At 46.3% G+C, this 16788-nt stretch overlaps 1 protein-coding gene across 2 annotated transcripts in view; it reads left to right on the forward strand.

Moving 5' to 3' along the window:
• ITGA9 (integrin subunit alpha 9) overlaps positions 1-16788 on the forward strand; it is a 364186-nt gene that overhangs the window by 51265 nt on the left and 296133 nt on the right. For both annotated transcript variants that reach the window (XM_019984744.2, XM_070777085.1), the window contains 5 exons: positions 2379-2508; positions 5542-5627; positions 8279-8347; positions 13289-13426; positions 16186-16291. In XM_019984744.2, coding sequence (XP_019840303.2) covers positions 2379-2508; positions 5542-5627; positions 8279-8347; positions 13289-13426; positions 16186-16291 — 529 coding nt within the window. The remainder of the gene's footprint in view (positions 1-2378; positions 2509-5541; positions 5628-8278; positions 8348-13288; positions 13427-16185; positions 16292-16788) is intronic.

A 16788-nucleotide genomic window follows, 5' to 3' on the forward strand; every position in this document is an offset into this window, starting at 1 on the left:
TTGGGTAGAAATTAGTTCGACATAGACTTTTGTCACAGATCCTGAGGACTCTTTTGCCTCCCTGCCTGTGCCGATCTGCAGGGCACCGAGAAATGCCCGCAGCTTAAATCTTGGGTAGCTCCAGGTACCTGGGAAGTTCTGCCCTTTGTGGAAAGGCCCGTGCTGATTATTGATGGGATTTTGGCAGGGGTGACCTTGGACTTTTGGAGGAGCGCATACTTCTGTGTGTTACATTTGTGCTGGCTATTTCCTGGGTGGTGAGGAGCCAAGCATTGATCACATTTTCCTGGCACTTGTGGGCAGGGGCAAAAGGGCCCAGGCTGCACCCACGGCGGATGGAAAAAGCCAAATAGGAGGGAGTCCCACAGAGACACTCTTTTCCTACCCCCAGCCCTGAGGGTCTCAGGCTGGGCCTCAGTTTATCTATTAATAATTTGAACTGCAGGGAGAAGGGGGGCATGAACACTAAGAGGAAAGGGGGAAAAACACAAATGCTTTTCGTTTTAAATGTTTTTGAGGGGAGAGATGGCTTTGTCTTATCCTCTTTATAATGTTTGAGAGAGAGGATGCAGTGATACATTCAATGTACATTTCTTAACTTTTTCCCTGGATTGATCTGAATTATCAGAAAGCAGCACCTCCACTGCCTGGCGCCTGAAGAGCCTTTCAGATCTCTGGTGATGCTCAGAGCTTTGGTCCAGGAAAGGCTGCCGGTGGGGAAAGCTCTACACTGTGTGTGCAGCTGGCACTGGGGATACTGCTCATTATGACCCTCTGTGCTCCCGGTGTTTGGGCACTGATTACGGATTTCTTCCTGAGCTCAAGGCCAAGGAGAAAGTCTCTCTGCTCTGATGATCATTTGTCTTTCTCATGTCCCTGCTAGTACTTGGGCAGTCCCTTACAGAGAACAGATAAGTAAAAGGAGAATGAACGAATGAGTGAGTGCACTGCTTGTGTTTTCCTAGAGATGTATCCTAAGTGCAGAAAGTGATATATTTTTATAAAACAGTGAGATACCCTGAAAGTGAAAGTGTGAAAGTGTTAGTCACTCAGTTGTGTCCGACTCTTTGTGACCCCATGGACAATGGCCCTCCAGGCTCCTCTGTCCATGGGATTTCCCATGCAAGAATACCGGAATGGGTTGCCATTCCCTTCTCCAGGGGATCTTCCTGACCCAGGGATCAAACCCAGGTCTCTCGCATTGCAGGCAGATTCTTTACCATCTCAGCCACCAGGGTAGCCCAGATAGGATCTTAGAACCTTAAAATGAAGTGCTTCTCAATGGTCATTCTTAGTCAACACCTTCCTGAATTATCAAGAGCAAACCGTTCAGGCTGGAGTCTAGTGGCCTTCTTTCCAGTGATGCTCACGTGCTGCTTTGTTAAAGCTGTTACCCAAATTGACCACGAAACACGTGTTGCTTAAAATATTGTCCTGCTGCTGCTGCCACACACATGCTCTTCTTTCTGCTTTCTCTGTCCTCCTCTCTCTGCTGTTCTATTTAGATGGCTCTGGCTTTTTTCAGATATTTACTCTTGGAATTCAGTGTCACTTTATGAATTGCCATCAGAAACTCAGACCTCTTTGGGCAGGATCTAGCCTCTGAGAACTCGTTGGAAACCAGCAGCTTCAGCTCTGCAGGGAAGGGTCAGCCAGGAATGATGTTTCTGAAGCATAAGAGTGTAAGAGGGTGGGTGGGTGCGTGTCAGCCACGAGCGGTGTGACCTGTGCAGCGTCTGGCGTCTCCATGAGCCTGGAAGGCCCATACCTGTCTTTATTGTAACCCTTTAGGACAGAGTATTTTCTAAAGTATTTTGTACATTTCCATGTTGTCTTACCCAGGGAATGTTGTAGAAAGGGACTTGAATGATATTTGGACCTGGTATAAGCTTTCTTACCTAGTAAAAGATGCTTAATAAATATTGTTGAATGAAAAGTCAATGATTTGGTTTGAAGAATAATTTTTATTATTTCTTATTATGGTGTAGATACTTTAGAAAATATAATAAAAGAGAAAGGATTTCCTATAGGGGAAGGAAAGACTTAATGATGTCTTTCTCTGTCAGACTTATCTCATTAGCATAATGGCCTCTGTTGCAACCAATGGCAAAATTTTGTCCTTTTTTATGACTATATTCCATTGTCTGTATGTACCACATCTTCTTTACCCATTCATCTGTTGATAGACATTTAGGTTGCTTCCATATCTTAGCAGTTGTCAATAATATAAATGTGAATTTTTTGTGTTGCTCATAAAGAAAGTTCTGGTGGGGCATCTTTAGTTTATTACGAGTTCCTTGTGATTGTGGATCTCACCACACTCCTCTATCCCCTCTTCAGTTTCCTTCCCTTTTCACCTTTGGGTTTCTCTTTCGTAGGAGCTGGTGGTGATGGGCGCCCCAGGCTCATTTTATTGGTCTGGGACAGTCAAAGTGCTGAACCTCACGGACAACACCTATTTCAAACTGAATGATGAAGTGATCATGAACAGGAGGTACACCTACCTGGGTGAGTAGCTCAGGGGGATGACAGGTAGGAAAGGGGAAGTGGGAGAGACTGCCACCAAGCTTGCCAGTGACCGCTTTCCTGGTGGGAAGCAGAGTTCCTTGGCTTTTGCATCTATTGTTCTAGTTAGTTGCACTTTTAACCAGGATACCTCAACATTGAGCCACACACACAGAAGGCAGATAGGAGAACAAAAGAGGGGACTGAATTTAAACTGTGATTTCATTACAAAGCTGACAGTTGAACCTCCAAAGAAGCAAACATTTTCTTTTCTTATTGTAGCAAATGCTTGGGTTCAGATGATTAGATACAAGATGAATGCAAGAGAATTCTGGTTTTCTAGGACTTTCCTGTAGTGAGGTCTCTGCTTCCTGGTCACAAGACTGGTTGCAGATAGAAATAATAAGAACCAGACATGAGCGTGACAGATGGCACCCCAATCCTAAAGTTTAATTAAAGGCTCAGAAAAACTTTTCTTGTTTCTCAATCCTTTTAATCCTCTGGAAAGAAAATATACACAACTTACGTGAGCAGCCACCAGGCCAGAATGACCTGGGACAAGCCCATGCTTATTAGAGAACAGAGAGGGGCTGTCTTTGCTTGTGTATAAGACAATTTGACATGCCTGTTTTCTTTAATTCAGGCCCTAAATGTTGCAATTCTGGGCTGAAAATGAAGCTAAATTTAGCAAGACCTAATGATGAGAAAACAACATTCTTTCACTTATTACACTTATTTCAAATCTGGGGGAGCCCCTTACCGCCGTTTGCATAGAGATTCACTTGTGAGTTGACAGGAGGAACTCGCTGACTTGCCTTTTCCCCTTCTAACTACAAGTTTTTTAGCCAGTAACACAGGCTCTGAGACCTTTACTCAGAGTCTTTGAGACGTTGATTGTTCTATGCTCCCAGCTCGTTAATGCTTTCATTTATTGAAGACTTACTCCATGTCATGTCAGGCTCTGCATATTATTTCTTTTAATTCCTGGAACAATCTTATGAGGCAGACGTTATTTATAGGAAAAGAAGCCGAGGTGAAGAAGTCATATAATCTGCCGAGGTCCCATGGTTCATCAGTAGTAGAGCTGGGGTTGAGCCTGTACTTTCTGAGCCCAGGGTCTGGGCGCTCAGCAGACAGCACAGTCCAGTGGTGTGACCTCTCCCTGGGACTGGGAGCTCCTTGTGGAGGGGAGTTGGCTGACATTTCCAGGTCTTGGTGTAGTGCCTGGGGCAGCACACGTTTATTAGATGAGAGAATGACGAGAAAGCAGGAGGGAGCCCAGTTTGGACATGGCCTTCGGGTCAAGGTTAGCCCCTCTGAGCCCTGGGGCCTGTGGCTCTTCCCTGTGTGTCCGTCAGAGGCCCTCATGCTTCAGAAGCTCGTGCACACAGGGTCACATGAAGCTCTGCGGGCACTCATCATGCTGTTAGGGAATATGAACCTCCAGCCTGAGAGAAATCAGTCACCTGGCGAGTGAGAATTGATCATAATATGACATTACACAAAATGCAAGCATCTTATGATCATAGCACTAGGGTTTGCGGCTAAGGAAAAGGTTTGGAGAATACGTGGCAACCTGTACAGGGTTTCTGCTGCAACAGGGCTCTCAGAAAACAGGAGACGCTAAGACCAAGCCCAGACAACTTTTACCTTTACTTCTAGATTCCTTTTGCCACCAGATTCTTTGCTCAGCTATCCGTCTATCCACCCTCCAACTGTAAGCGTTTTTCTCCCTTTTCTTAGGAAGGGATGTGTGTAACGGCTCATGACAGGAGCTTGGGAGACACACAGGTTGGATCTGAATCTTGCTGAGTAATCTCGGACACGTTGCTTACCCACGTTTAGTCTCCGTGCCCATATCTGTGAAATGAAAGAAATAATCATATCTTCCTCATAGAGTTGGGAGATTAGAGGCAGTGGCATCTGAAGACCTGTGTAAGAATTTCACAACAGTTTTATTCACAATAAAGTTGAAATAACAGGAAGCAACTCAAGTGCCCAGCTTTAGGAGAATAAAGACGTTATGACATAGTCATACAAGAGAACATACTCAACCATAAAAAGAAACTGCCACTGTACTCAGCAGCATGTGCTAAACCTCACAGATGTTATGGGTTTTTAAAAAAAATAATTATTTTTATTTATTTGGCTGTGCTTGGTCTTAGTTGTATTGTGCAAACTCTTCACTGTGGCCTGCGAATCTTAGTTGCGGCATGTGGGGTCTAGTTCCCTGACCGGGGTTCGAGCCTGGGCCCCCTGCATTGGGAATGTGGCGTCTCAGCCAACAGGCCATCAGGGAAGTCTGCAGATGTTATATTGAGTGATGTTTAGAACAGGCACAGTAATGCATGGTGATGGAAATCAGAATGGGGTAGTAATTGGGAGAAGGAAAGAGGGAACCTTCTGGGCTTATGATTCTGTGGTTATAGTCACTCTGGGTGGTGACTGCATGGTTATGTCCATGTGTCCACACTTATTAAATTCTACACGTCAGATGTGTGTAATTTACTGTATGAGGATTATATTTCAGAAAGGAGCAACGACAACAAAAAAACAGATGTAGAATGTTTGGCATAGCACCTGTTCAAAAGAGGACACTCAGAAAACACTCTTTCCTGCCCTGGGTCCTTGTGAATGTGTCTTTTTGTGAGATGAGCCATTCCACAGTGAGAAGGCTGACAGCTGCCATTTGTTCCTGGGGCTTCCCGGCTCAGTGGTAAAGAATCTTCCTGCCAGTACAGGAGACACAGGAGACTCAGATTTGATCCTTGGGTCAGGAAGACCCCTTGGAGGAGAAATGGCAACCCAGCCCAGTATTCTTGCCTGGAGAATCCCATGGACAGAGGAACCTGGCGGGCTACAGTCCATGAGGTCACAAAGAGTCAGACATGACTTAGCGACTGAGCACATGTGCAATTTATGTTCCAAGAATAACTGGATCATAATTGTCCAGATAAAAGATGCTTGAGAGACACTGTCTTCTGATGGGTCTTTTTCTTCTTTCTCAAGCTCATCCTTGGTTTCTGTCCTTTGCAGGCTATGCAGTTACTGCCGGCCACTTTTCTCACGTGTCCTCCACTGATGTGGTAGGAGGTGCCCCGCAGGATGAAGGCATCGGGAAGGTGAGGAGGAAAGTGTGTGAACTAGCATGGGGTCAGGAGGGGAAGCGCACTGCCTCTTTTCAGAGATTTGTCAGCTCACGTTGATGTGAACATGCTGCTGGATAATGATGAAATATTGAATCACCTGTCTTCACTCAGCCTCTTTTGAGAATTTAATTTGAAAGCTTCTTCAGAGTGTTCTTCTAGACCTCTGTGTCTTCTACACGTTGTCATCTGAGAATGTTTTACATGACTGACTCTGTATTATTTGAGGAATGATTAAGATTGACCCCTGGCATCATGGCATCCTCCAAAGTAATGGTACCTAGCGCTGCCCAACCCCAAACCCTCCCCTTCCCAAACCCTTTCCAAATTTGACTTAATGGAGCCACATCTAGTCCCAGATATCTTTGGGGATTTCTTTATTTTTAGGCCTAGATTCTCATATTTTTTGTTTTTCTCCAATGTTTTAGAACAAGATTGGTTCAGCCCAGAAGGTAGAGTGGGAATATATGGGTGTGTTTCCCTAAATTGTCTGTCCAGAGTGTAGAAAAGACTCCACAAATATAGGGCAGTCAGAATCCCTTTGGGAATCATGGCATCTGTGGGGCCTGGGATATGGAGAACTGTGCTTGTTGGATCTTTAGCTCCAGGCTAAAGGAAATCCAGTTGAGTCTGTCTAGAATGAGTCAGGAATCTGCATTTTAACGAGCTCTGTAGTTGTCCTATAGGTAAGACTGAACAGAGGAATGGTCTTTAGTCTGAATCCATAGAGGTGGACACATGATAGAATCTGATTGTATCTCCATGGACTTGGAAAAGTGGATTCTGGAGAGGCCCAGGTGGACCGAGACCACTGTTAACTGGAGCCTTCAGCCAGGATGTCAGTCTGATCAGCAGATGAGGCGTGACTGCTGGGTGGTCTTGAGGGTTATTTTCCGGATCCTCCTCGGCAGGAGTTAGAAGTTGCCGCTCATGTTTCTGGGGCATGTGCCCCAGTCCCTGTTGACACAGATGTCATTTTCCTTGCAAATGAAGTCAGATAAAAATCCAGGGCCTGAGTACAGGGGAGGTGGACAAATGAGCTCTGATAACTTCAAGCAAGGCGTAGGTCTTTCTGAGCCACATGAATTTCTCTACATGGTAGAGGAACAGAGCCAAGAGCTGTCCTCATATGGATAATCTCTTCTGGGAGGAGCTGCGTGTGACCAGGCATCTCTGTAGCATTGGCAAACGTGCCTGCCTCCCAGTTCACAGTGATGTGGATGCCTTAGTGCTGACAACCTCTTTTTTTTTTTAATCACCAATTGATTTTAAATCACCAGTTGGTTTTAAATCACCAGTCAAGAAAACGTGATCTGATTGTATTGTCTTTTCTTCAGATGGCTGGGAAAACTGTGTAGTCCCTGTCAAGTCTTAGGATGAGAGTGGTACTTTAAACTGATAGAACCAGACAGAGGGCATCGTGGATCTAGTTAACAAAGACAAACATGAAGCTGCTGCTTTCAGCCAGAGCACATGAGAGGCACTGGGAAACTGTCATAGTTAGCAAAGCTGGTGATCGTTCCATATTCCCAGGCATGGGAACTGGTACACACTTGCTTCCTGAGGACCCCAAGATGGATCTCTGGCCTCTAGGATCTTGCTGGTCATCATTTCTGGTGTCAGGGCAAGAAAGCATTTGCAGTAAGATGGTGATTCCTTACCCCACAGGAGGCTCCCCAGCACTGATTCTCATGGGACATTTGCTCTTCCTTTAAGATGCCACTTGGAGAAAAACTTAGATACTCATGTCATTTAGGAAGTTCTGTGCAAATAGTCCCCGCTGTGGTGGAGATTTACGGTGTACATGCTGATGCTAAAGGCTCTGAAAGGTCCCCAGTAAAGGAATTTGTTTAATTCTGTCATTTTCCAAACCAAACTCATATTTATCCAAGCAGATCTCATGAAACTAATGTTCTGTGGAACCACTTTGGAAAACTGCTTTGTCTAAAATTCTCCCATCTACCCCTCTGTCTTACAAAATTGGCCCTCCGTATCTGTATTTCCACACCTGTGGTTTCAACCAACCGTGAATGAAAATAGGAAAAAAAAAATCTAGGAATTTCCAAAAAGCAAAACTTGAATTTGCTGTACAAATGTATTTATACATTGTATTTGCAACTATTTACATAGTATTTATATTGTATTAGATACTCTAGGTAATGTAGAGATGATTACATGGTTATATGCGAACACTATGTTGTTTTACATACGAGGCTTGAGCATCTATGGATTTTGGTATCCCAGGGGTTCTGGACCCCATTTACTGCAGACACCAAGGGCTGACTTTATTGTGACACCTGCTAAGGCCCTAACTAACTGGAGTGAAGGAAATGTTTCAAGGAAGAAAATATTTCTCCCAGGAGTTGATTTTTTGGTAGCAATTTGGAAGCTCCTCGGGTCTTACTAGGCACAGCCTCCGTAGATGATGTGGTTCAGGAGGCATGGGGGTGATTTCTGCCTCAGGATTAAAGGATACTTTCTTTGTAAAGTTGGTAAAATAACTTGTCATCAGCTAGTGTAGGCAAACTTGTGTGTCTGTTCAGGCATTTAAGTAGGACCCCCAGGAGAATGCTGATAAATACCTGGTCATTGCTCACTTCTTACCTGGATTCTTTTTCCTTCCATAGGTTTATATTTTTAGAGCTGACCGAAGATCAGGCACCTTAATTAAGATTTTTCAAGCTTCAGGTAAAAAGGTGAGATCCTTGGGATTAGTGTCTTTTTGTTTGTTTATGAGGTGTCATCATGTCGGAATCAGTTCTTATTTAGAAAGTTGGCTTAAAGGCCTGTTTGTGCCCTGCGTTTACATGTTGGTTCTACTGCATGTTGGAGCCTTGACTTTCTCGGCATCGTGTGTGACCTGCAGAATCCTGGATTCATGCGTGTTGTAGAGACAGGTAGCAGGATGAGTTTGTACATGACCAAGTTATAGCACAGAAGTCTTAAAGGTTGTCCATGGTTCAGATACTCCTCAGAAAGACTGTGTGCCCTGTTTCTCTCTGCCTTTATCTCTCTGCCTCTCTGTCCCTCTCTCTCTGCCTTTCTCCCAACTCCAGAAAGATCAGGCATTGTTGAGTACAGATATATGACCGATTATCTTCAGAGGAGGCCTGCACACAAGTGGTTCTCCCTCTCCCTTATCTCATCAACCCAAAGCTGCCCCTCCTTCTCACATCCCGAGCCCTCTGCCCTCATTGCCATAGGGACCGTTGCCCCACAAAAACCAAACAAAGATCACCCGGTTCCTTTTAGGACTTTGAAATAGAAATAGCTGGGGAAGGCTGCCCTGAAATTAGTTCTGGCAAGGTTTATCTGCCTGTGTCATCATGTTATCCTTACCCTCTTGCTAATTCCCTCCCCATTTCCAGTAAGTTTCCATTATATTGTACCATGTTCTGAAATTAAGCCAGGTAGAGATTCCTTTGATCAACAAGTACCATTTTTCATGGGCTTATCAGTGGTGCACACCTTAGCCTGGCTTCGGCTGGCAGGATTGTTTGGTGAGACTGGCTGCACTAAGAGGAGGCAAGTTCAGGCAGGGAGTGAAGGGGGTGATTTGGAGGCTTGTCTTGGTGGAGGCCTTAGTGAGCTCCAGGAAGAAGCACAGAATACCTGGGACTTGGGAGGGAGATTCGAGGAGATAGGTAGAATCACCCTTTGACATTCCTATCATTACCCTAAGAAAAGTCGGGGGTGGGGGGCGGCGCGTGGAAAATGATTGTTTCCTTCCTGGGTGGGCCGCGCGCCCCAGTTCCGGTCCTGCTGTGTCACACCTGCCTCCTGCCAGCCTGGCACCATCGTGTATTGTTCTGCTGGGGAATCACATTCTGAGTTCCAAAAGTCCCACTCACAAGTAGAGCTTTTTTTTTTTATTTGCAGTTTTAACTGCCTTCATGTGTATTCTTAGTATATAACTGTCATAACCTTCTCAATAAAACGTACATCACCCGACCCAGTTCTGCGAGCTTTTCCCTGAGAGCAGCGCTGCCTTCCCCCGGGAACTATGCTGGCCTGTGTTATTTTAACATTTCCAAAACCCCAAAGCAACAACACTGGAAAAAGTCTGTGAGTGATTCTGCAAAAAAAAAAAAGGATTTCCAAGCACCTCTAAAGTTAGAAAAGAAATAACCCCCATGCCGTTTCTGAGAAAAAGAGTTCCAAAGAGCAAGTAGGGGTAAATGTAGCCTAACATTTTAGTTCTTTCTCCAAAAAAAATCAGTGGGTGAGTTTTCCTGTGGAAAACCCTCCCTCCCTTTCCTCCCCTTCCAGTATGCTGGGCTTGAAAGCATGAAATTAAGGATTCCTTCTCCCCCCACACCCTGCCCCAGCTTTATTGAATGTAATTGATATATACACTTTAAAGGTGTACAACATGACTTGATACACATATATATTATGAAATGATGATCACATTGAGATTTGTTAGCACGTCTGTCACCTTACATAACTACTATCTTTTAAGGACTCTTTAAAGTGAATTGTGGGCCTTGAACCCCCTGTCACCCCATTTTTAGAGTGTCTTCAGATTCAGCGGTCACTGTGCCTCCCCTCTGCTCCCTGTGTCCCCACCTCCACTCCCTGCACCCAGGACAGACCCAGCTGATGCTGGTCATCCTGGTGGAACCAGCCGTCCATAATTGTGTCTTTTCTCTTTCTCAGAACCCTCCTGGTTTGCATGATAGCTGTCATGGCCGCCCATCTCTGCCTGAGTTGTGGGCAGGTTTTGGGGAGCAGATTTGAGAGTGGTGGCATGACAGGGAATCTTCCTGAGGATGTGATGATTTGGGTTCCAGCACAGACCAGCCTGCAGATCAGCTCGAGTGTCCTCATTCTGACACAGCGGGGCTTCCTGAGGAGGGGACCAAGGGCCAGCTGTCTCCCCTCCCAGCTTCAGAGCTGCTGTTCATTTTCTTCCAGGCTCTTCTCGCCCTCTCCTTGAATTGTGGTGGCATCCGTCCTTCATTGTGCCCTCTTGTTTCACCATCTTCCAGCTTTACCCCCGTCATCATCTTGCTGATTTTGAAATAGACCGTTACTCCCTTTAGATGTCTTATTCTGCTTTTGTCAAAAGAAATGAGAAATTCTTGTCCCTCTGACTTCTCCATTATTACAGCGGGAAAGGACATGACCCCAGACTTTCAAAGGATGTCTTTGCTTTACCCCTGTGTCTGGAGCCACACTTAAAGGAAGGTTCTGACTCAGGAAACCCCCAGTGCACTTCTGCTTTTGTGTGACCAGAATCTGGTCAGAGTCCTGTCTCCTGGCCTCACTGTACGAGAGACAAAACCCCAAAGGGTTGTGGTCTTCACTGGTTGGCATCCTTTGTCAGGTGCATGTACGAAATCACCAATACACGTGCAGTTCTGTTGCTAGTAGAGACATGTGCGTGCACGCTCAGTCACTGAAGTTGTGTCCGACTCTTTGTGAGCCCATGGACTGTAGCCCGTTGGGCTCCTCTGTCCATGGAATTGTCCAGACAAGAATACAGGTGTGGATTGCCATGCTCTTCTCCAGGGGATCTTCCCCAACCGGGGATTGCACCCGCGTCTCTTACGTCTGCTGCATCGGCAGGCGGGTTCCTTACCACTAGCACCACGTGTATCCCCACATTTCCAGGTTGTTGGGAGAGCTCTAATCTGGGAACACGCACCCCAAAGCATGTCATTGCCCTATCCAAGTTTTATTGCGTTAACTGAGCATGTGAAGTGTTTATATGTCAAAACTTAGATAGGAAACTTCACGTACGGGGATTTCTGATTGAACACTGATGAAGATGCCAAGTTAAATAGTCCATTGGAATGAAACAAATAGTTCCCCTGGGACTCAGCCAGAGAGAACAGCCAGGAACTTCGGTCTTCATGGCCTTGCCTGGGTCTTAGCGGTTTCTCTTATGAAAGTCAAGATAGGGATATTGGCAAGGCCACTGAATTGGTGACCATCAGCTGGTTTCTGCCCCCACCTCCATGATTCTGAAAGTTCCCCATGCTCTTCTCCCTTGGGAAGGGGCGAGTGGGAGTGGGTGGAAGTGGCATTGACACGTGACTGGGGAGGGACTTCTGAGTCCTGTCCCAGGCCGAGTTGCAGGAAATGGACCAAAGTACCCTCCACCTCTCTCAAACTCCCCTGGGTTAACTGCCAAAAAACAGCAAAAGAAAATGCTTGTTCATGTCTGTAAAACCAGAGCCCTTTTACTTGAAAACATTTATTTTAAAAGGATAGCTTTTTTTTTTTTTTTAATTAAAAACAGAGGTCACAGCCCTTGGAAAGGACACAGCCTACAAAAATTTTCATTTGGTCTGCATGGTATGTTTATTTATTATTTTTTAATATGAATTAGTTGTCAGCATTTTAAAAATAGGCAATTCAAATAAAATTTTAGAGCTTCAGTTTCTCTTAAAGGATGAGACAGGTGGCCTTTTCTGGGTCAGTCAGGAGTTGACTTCCCCTGGGTGGAAGTTGCTCCTTTCACTGGGCCCAGGGACTCTGATCTGCCGCGGTCCCCACCACTCTCTGTTGTTTCTTAGACAAATGGGCTGAGCGTCACTTGTCACCGGCCAGCATGCCTGTGCTGTCATTTGCTTTTCTCTTACTCCTATTATATCACCTGTCTGGATCCCATCGGCTTTTGCGTTTGAGACCCCTGATTTAAAATAACAGGTCCTGAGTCAGAGAAAGACAGATATCGCATTATATCATGTATAGGTGGAGTCTAAAAGAAGTGATGCAAATGAACTTATTTACAAAGTAGAAACAGACTCACAGACTTAGAAAACAAACTTACGGTTCCCGGAGGGGGAGGCGGAGGGGGGTAAATTAGGAGTTTGAGATTAACATATGCACACCACTATATATCAAATAGATAATCGACAAGGACCTGCTGTATATACAGCACAGGGAACTGTATTCAGTGTCTTGTAATGCCCTGTAATGGGAAAGAATCTGAATAATCCATCACTGAGTCACTTTGCGGTCCACCTGAAACTAAACACTGTATGTCAACTATACCTCGATTTAAAAAATGGTAAAAAAATAAATAAATAACAGGTACTGGATAGAGCTATGGTTAAGCCAGTATAACCTGGCTGTATTCCCTCATTCATCACATAATCTTATGAGTTGTACGTTCTTCTGTTACTTCAGCTCACACCTTCCTAGCCAGTCTTCATTTCTGCCCAGGACTGGGTGAGCGTAATCTGTTTCTCATGTAACGGTTTATTTTCATGCCTGCCTTCTGTTGTGAAATTCCATATTCCTAACTTGCTTGGCCTTGTCAAATGTCTGATATATGAGGCACTTTTATTATGGCTATTACCTATGTCTGCAGGCTTAGCTTGCATTTGTAAATTTGTAAAAGCAGAGTGCTCCAGGGATTGGTTCATTTGTTTCCCCTTTGGTGGGGCTCCAAGTCAGTGGCATGGGTCTCCCATTGACTGGGGTCCCCACACAGCTGCCGGGAGGCGTGGGGAGTTGGGATCCACTGTTGCCCGGGCGTTCTTGCTTCCCAGGCAGCACAACTGGTGCAGCCTCTGCGGGGCTCAGGAGCAGATGCTTGTCAGGCTGGGGGGCTGGAGGGAGGTGGGGGCCCTGTGTGTGAGGGCGGACACTGAACGCTTTGTCGCAACTCGACTTGGTTGCAGATGGGCTCTTACTTCGGCTCCTCCTTATGCGCAGTTGACCTGAACACTGACGGCCTCTCCGACCTGTTGGTGGGGGCCCCCATGTTTTCTGAGATCAGGGACGAAGGGCAGGTCACCGTCTACATCAACAAAGGAAATGTGAGTACAGAGCTGGGCAACGTGTGGACGGGGTGAGGGAAAGAGACATTGGCCTGAGGAGTAGTGACTGAGACCCATCACCCAGAGGAGGTGAACAGACCTGCTTCCTACCTTCAGAAAGCTCCGTGTTTCATCTATGGCAAGTTATATGCAGTGTGATGACTGCAGACATACAGGGGCCCAGAAATATCCAGATGCTAGCACTGAGTGCTCCTCGTGTACCAGGAGCTGTTTCTCTTGCTTCATTTGAATGATCTCAATGACATATGCACATGGTATCACGGGGTCCCCATTTTTCAGGTGAAAAACTGAGGCTCAGATAGGTTAAGTCAGCTGCCCCAAATCACACAGGTAAAAAGCGGTGGGGCTGAGATTTGAAACGTAGGCAAACTGACTTTGGGGTTAGCATGTCTCATCTCTAGGTTATGCCACCTCCCTGGGAGTATGTACACAGAGAAACCTTCTCAGGGGACATGATGGCTGGAAGGAACCTTGAAGAAGAATAGGAGTTAGACAGACAGGTGGGAGTGGGCTGGGAGCTGGGCCACGTAGATTGAGGTGTCAGGCAGTGGGACCACAGTTCAGCATGGTGGGACTTGGAGGGGGGCTTCGGTGGGGACCAGCACTGGCCACAGGCTGTAGTCACGACGTCCCTTAATCTGCAGAACTGGGAAAAGAACATGGGTGGGTCAGAAAGATGTCTCTGCAGCACAGGGGAGGCTGGGTGGGGGCAGAAGCTGAGGGACTACAGTGTACCCGTGGGAGCAAGAAACCAAAGAGAAAGCAGAATCTTTTCAGGATCTAGAAGAAAGAGTATTCAACACGAGGGAAATGGTTCAGTGAACAAATCCTGTGACCACCAGCCTTTTTGCTAACTTGAGAAAATGCTTGTGAGATAATCAGTGGCAAAGCAGGATAAAAACCGCATATACAATCAACCTTTAAAAATATACAAAATACATAAAGTTAGTAACAGATCTCTCTGGGTGGTGATGCTTGGGTAGATATTTAGTTTTATCTTTATACAAATAGAATGTAATTCTTTCATAATCAAAAAAGTTAGTAAAAGTGTACTTATAAGCTGTGACTAAGATGTTAAGTTAGTTAAGTAATCCTCATTGGGAGGGGGTGGTGGTATTTAGCTATAGCTAGGTGGGCAGATGCCAGAAAGAAAGGGAAGTGATTTAGAGAGGAGCCAGGGGATGTTAGAGCCTTGGACTTTCTTGGATGTTTGCAAGCTCTTTGGGGAGAAGCCTCCTGGTACCTGTTGCAATGGCACCTGCTTCTATACTGACCTTCCAGGGAGGGAGACGGGGCAGGAAGGGGAGAAGGGAGGCAGTCATTATGGAGATGAGAGCAGTCAGCATTCAGTGGCTGCCGGCCACCGTGTTTGCAGGAGACTGACTCAGTGTTTGCACGGGTGTGAACTTGTCAGACCATAAGGTGACCAGCCCAACAGCCCCAGGGCATGGGATCTATGAGCAGGATCACTGCCCAGACCTTCTGCAGGCACATGGCACCCACACAACCTATGGTCAACCAATGTTTCTTAATGCCTTGGGATTACCAGAGTACCAGGGTATGCTTATTTCTGTTGAACTTCATCCTATGTGATGAAAGGTTTCAGGCAGTGTGGAGCAGTGGGAAAAAATGGTGACTTGCTCTTGAATGTTGGTGTTCCCACTTACACACATAGCCTGTGTGATGGGGACAAATAGCTTGAAATCAGCGGCTCAGTTTGCTCATCTATGAAGTGAGCAGAGTCATAAGGTCTTCCATATACAGTCACTGTGTGATTTAAATGAGGATGGGAAGATACAGCGCCTGGTACATGCCAGGAATCAGTGTTTCTCCTCTTGACCATGCTGATGGGAGGAAATCAGCGCATTGTGTTGTGGGGTGGGGGTTTCACTGGCTTAAGAAATCATCACATATTTATTTTTTGAAAGGTGTTTGTATATAATGGAAAAAAAGATTTAGTCATAATGAAAGCTTTGGGATGGCTTGTGGGTGTACCGTGGCTCTGAGTGCCTCTATGCAGGAGCAGGGTTAGACGTTCTTCTGCCTCAAAACGTTAGATTGTGTGTTAACATGCTGATGGTCACATGTCAACAATTTGGGGGCAGAGTGGGTGTGGCCCTGACTGCCACCATCACCACTGACCCTGCCCTCCGTTGGTTGGTGTTTGCTCAAGAAACACAAACCAGATATGAAAATGGGCATGGTTTTGTGTCCTGTTACCACCGCTTTCACCCCTTAACCAAGAACTACTGGCTGTAAGTTTTTCTGAACCACAAGTCCCTCTGTCAAGATCACTAATACATGCATCCTGCAAAACAGCTTTATAAATTTGTAGCAAAGGCACTGGAGATCAGAAATGAAAATATGTATTCCTTTAAAACAACTTTGGGGATACTGTGGGGAGAGGAGACCGTGAGGACAGGCAGGTAGGCAGGTAAATAGGTTGGTAGAGAGTGTTAGGACAAGGAGAGGTTTAGTCACTGGCCAACAGTGTGTCTCCTTCCCTCTAAAATGTGTCTCAAGTGATCAGAGACCCCGATGGTGCCCACGTGGAAGGGGCTCCTTTCGCCCGTGGGTCGGGGGGACGTTTGGGTTCCTGGGATTCTGCCCAGGTGTTTCCTGTCCATGGGTGTGCGACGGGGGAGGGCAGCATTCCCAGCTCTGTTTTTTCATTCTTTTTTTGGTTGTTCGGTTTGTTTTTGTTTTGTTTTCCGTTTTCCCTCCATCCTGTTTCCCAGGGAGTCCTGGAGGAGCAGCTGACCCTGAGCGGAGACGGTGCCTACAATGCACACTTTGGGGAGAGCATCGCCAGCCTGGGCGACCTGGATGATGATGGGTTCCCAGGTCAGTGAGCTGGCTTCGGTCCTCTTACTTGCCCTGGTGTGGGCGCTCCAGGCCTACCCGCCCGAGGGAAGGCCTGTCCACGCACTCGAGGCAGAAAATACCTGTGAGACCATGTTTTCCATGTAGACACAGGGCTAAGCCCTGACTCTGATGGAGTTTTGCTTCTGTGAAATCCCTCCTCGTCAGCTCAGTGCATAGGGGCTTCTGTGGCGGCCAAGTCTGAACCAGCTTCCTCTCACCACAAACCCTTCTTGCTTCTGAGCTTCTGATGCTCCACGATGCTCTGAGAGCACGCTGGACTGACTGAAGGTGTGAGTTTTGGGAGGGGTGGAGGTGTGTATGCACGACCTCTGGTTCTGTTTGGCCTGAAGTTCTGTTTTGGTCTGTTCAGTACGTCCTCCCATCGCTGTATGTGCCAGGTTCAGACACCAGGACTGGTGGCGGCCACGTCACTGGTGGGGAGGGCTGAGGTGGAAGGTGGAACATGGGCCTCAGGC

Source organism: Bos indicus, chromosome 22, assembly GCF_029378745.1.
Source record: "Bos indicus isolate NIAB-ARS_2022 breed Sahiwal x Tharparkar chromosome 22, NIAB-ARS_B.indTharparkar_mat_pri_1.0, whole genome shotgun sequence".
NCBI lineage: Eukaryota > Metazoa > Chordata > Mammalia > Artiodactyla > Bovidae > Bos > Bos indicus.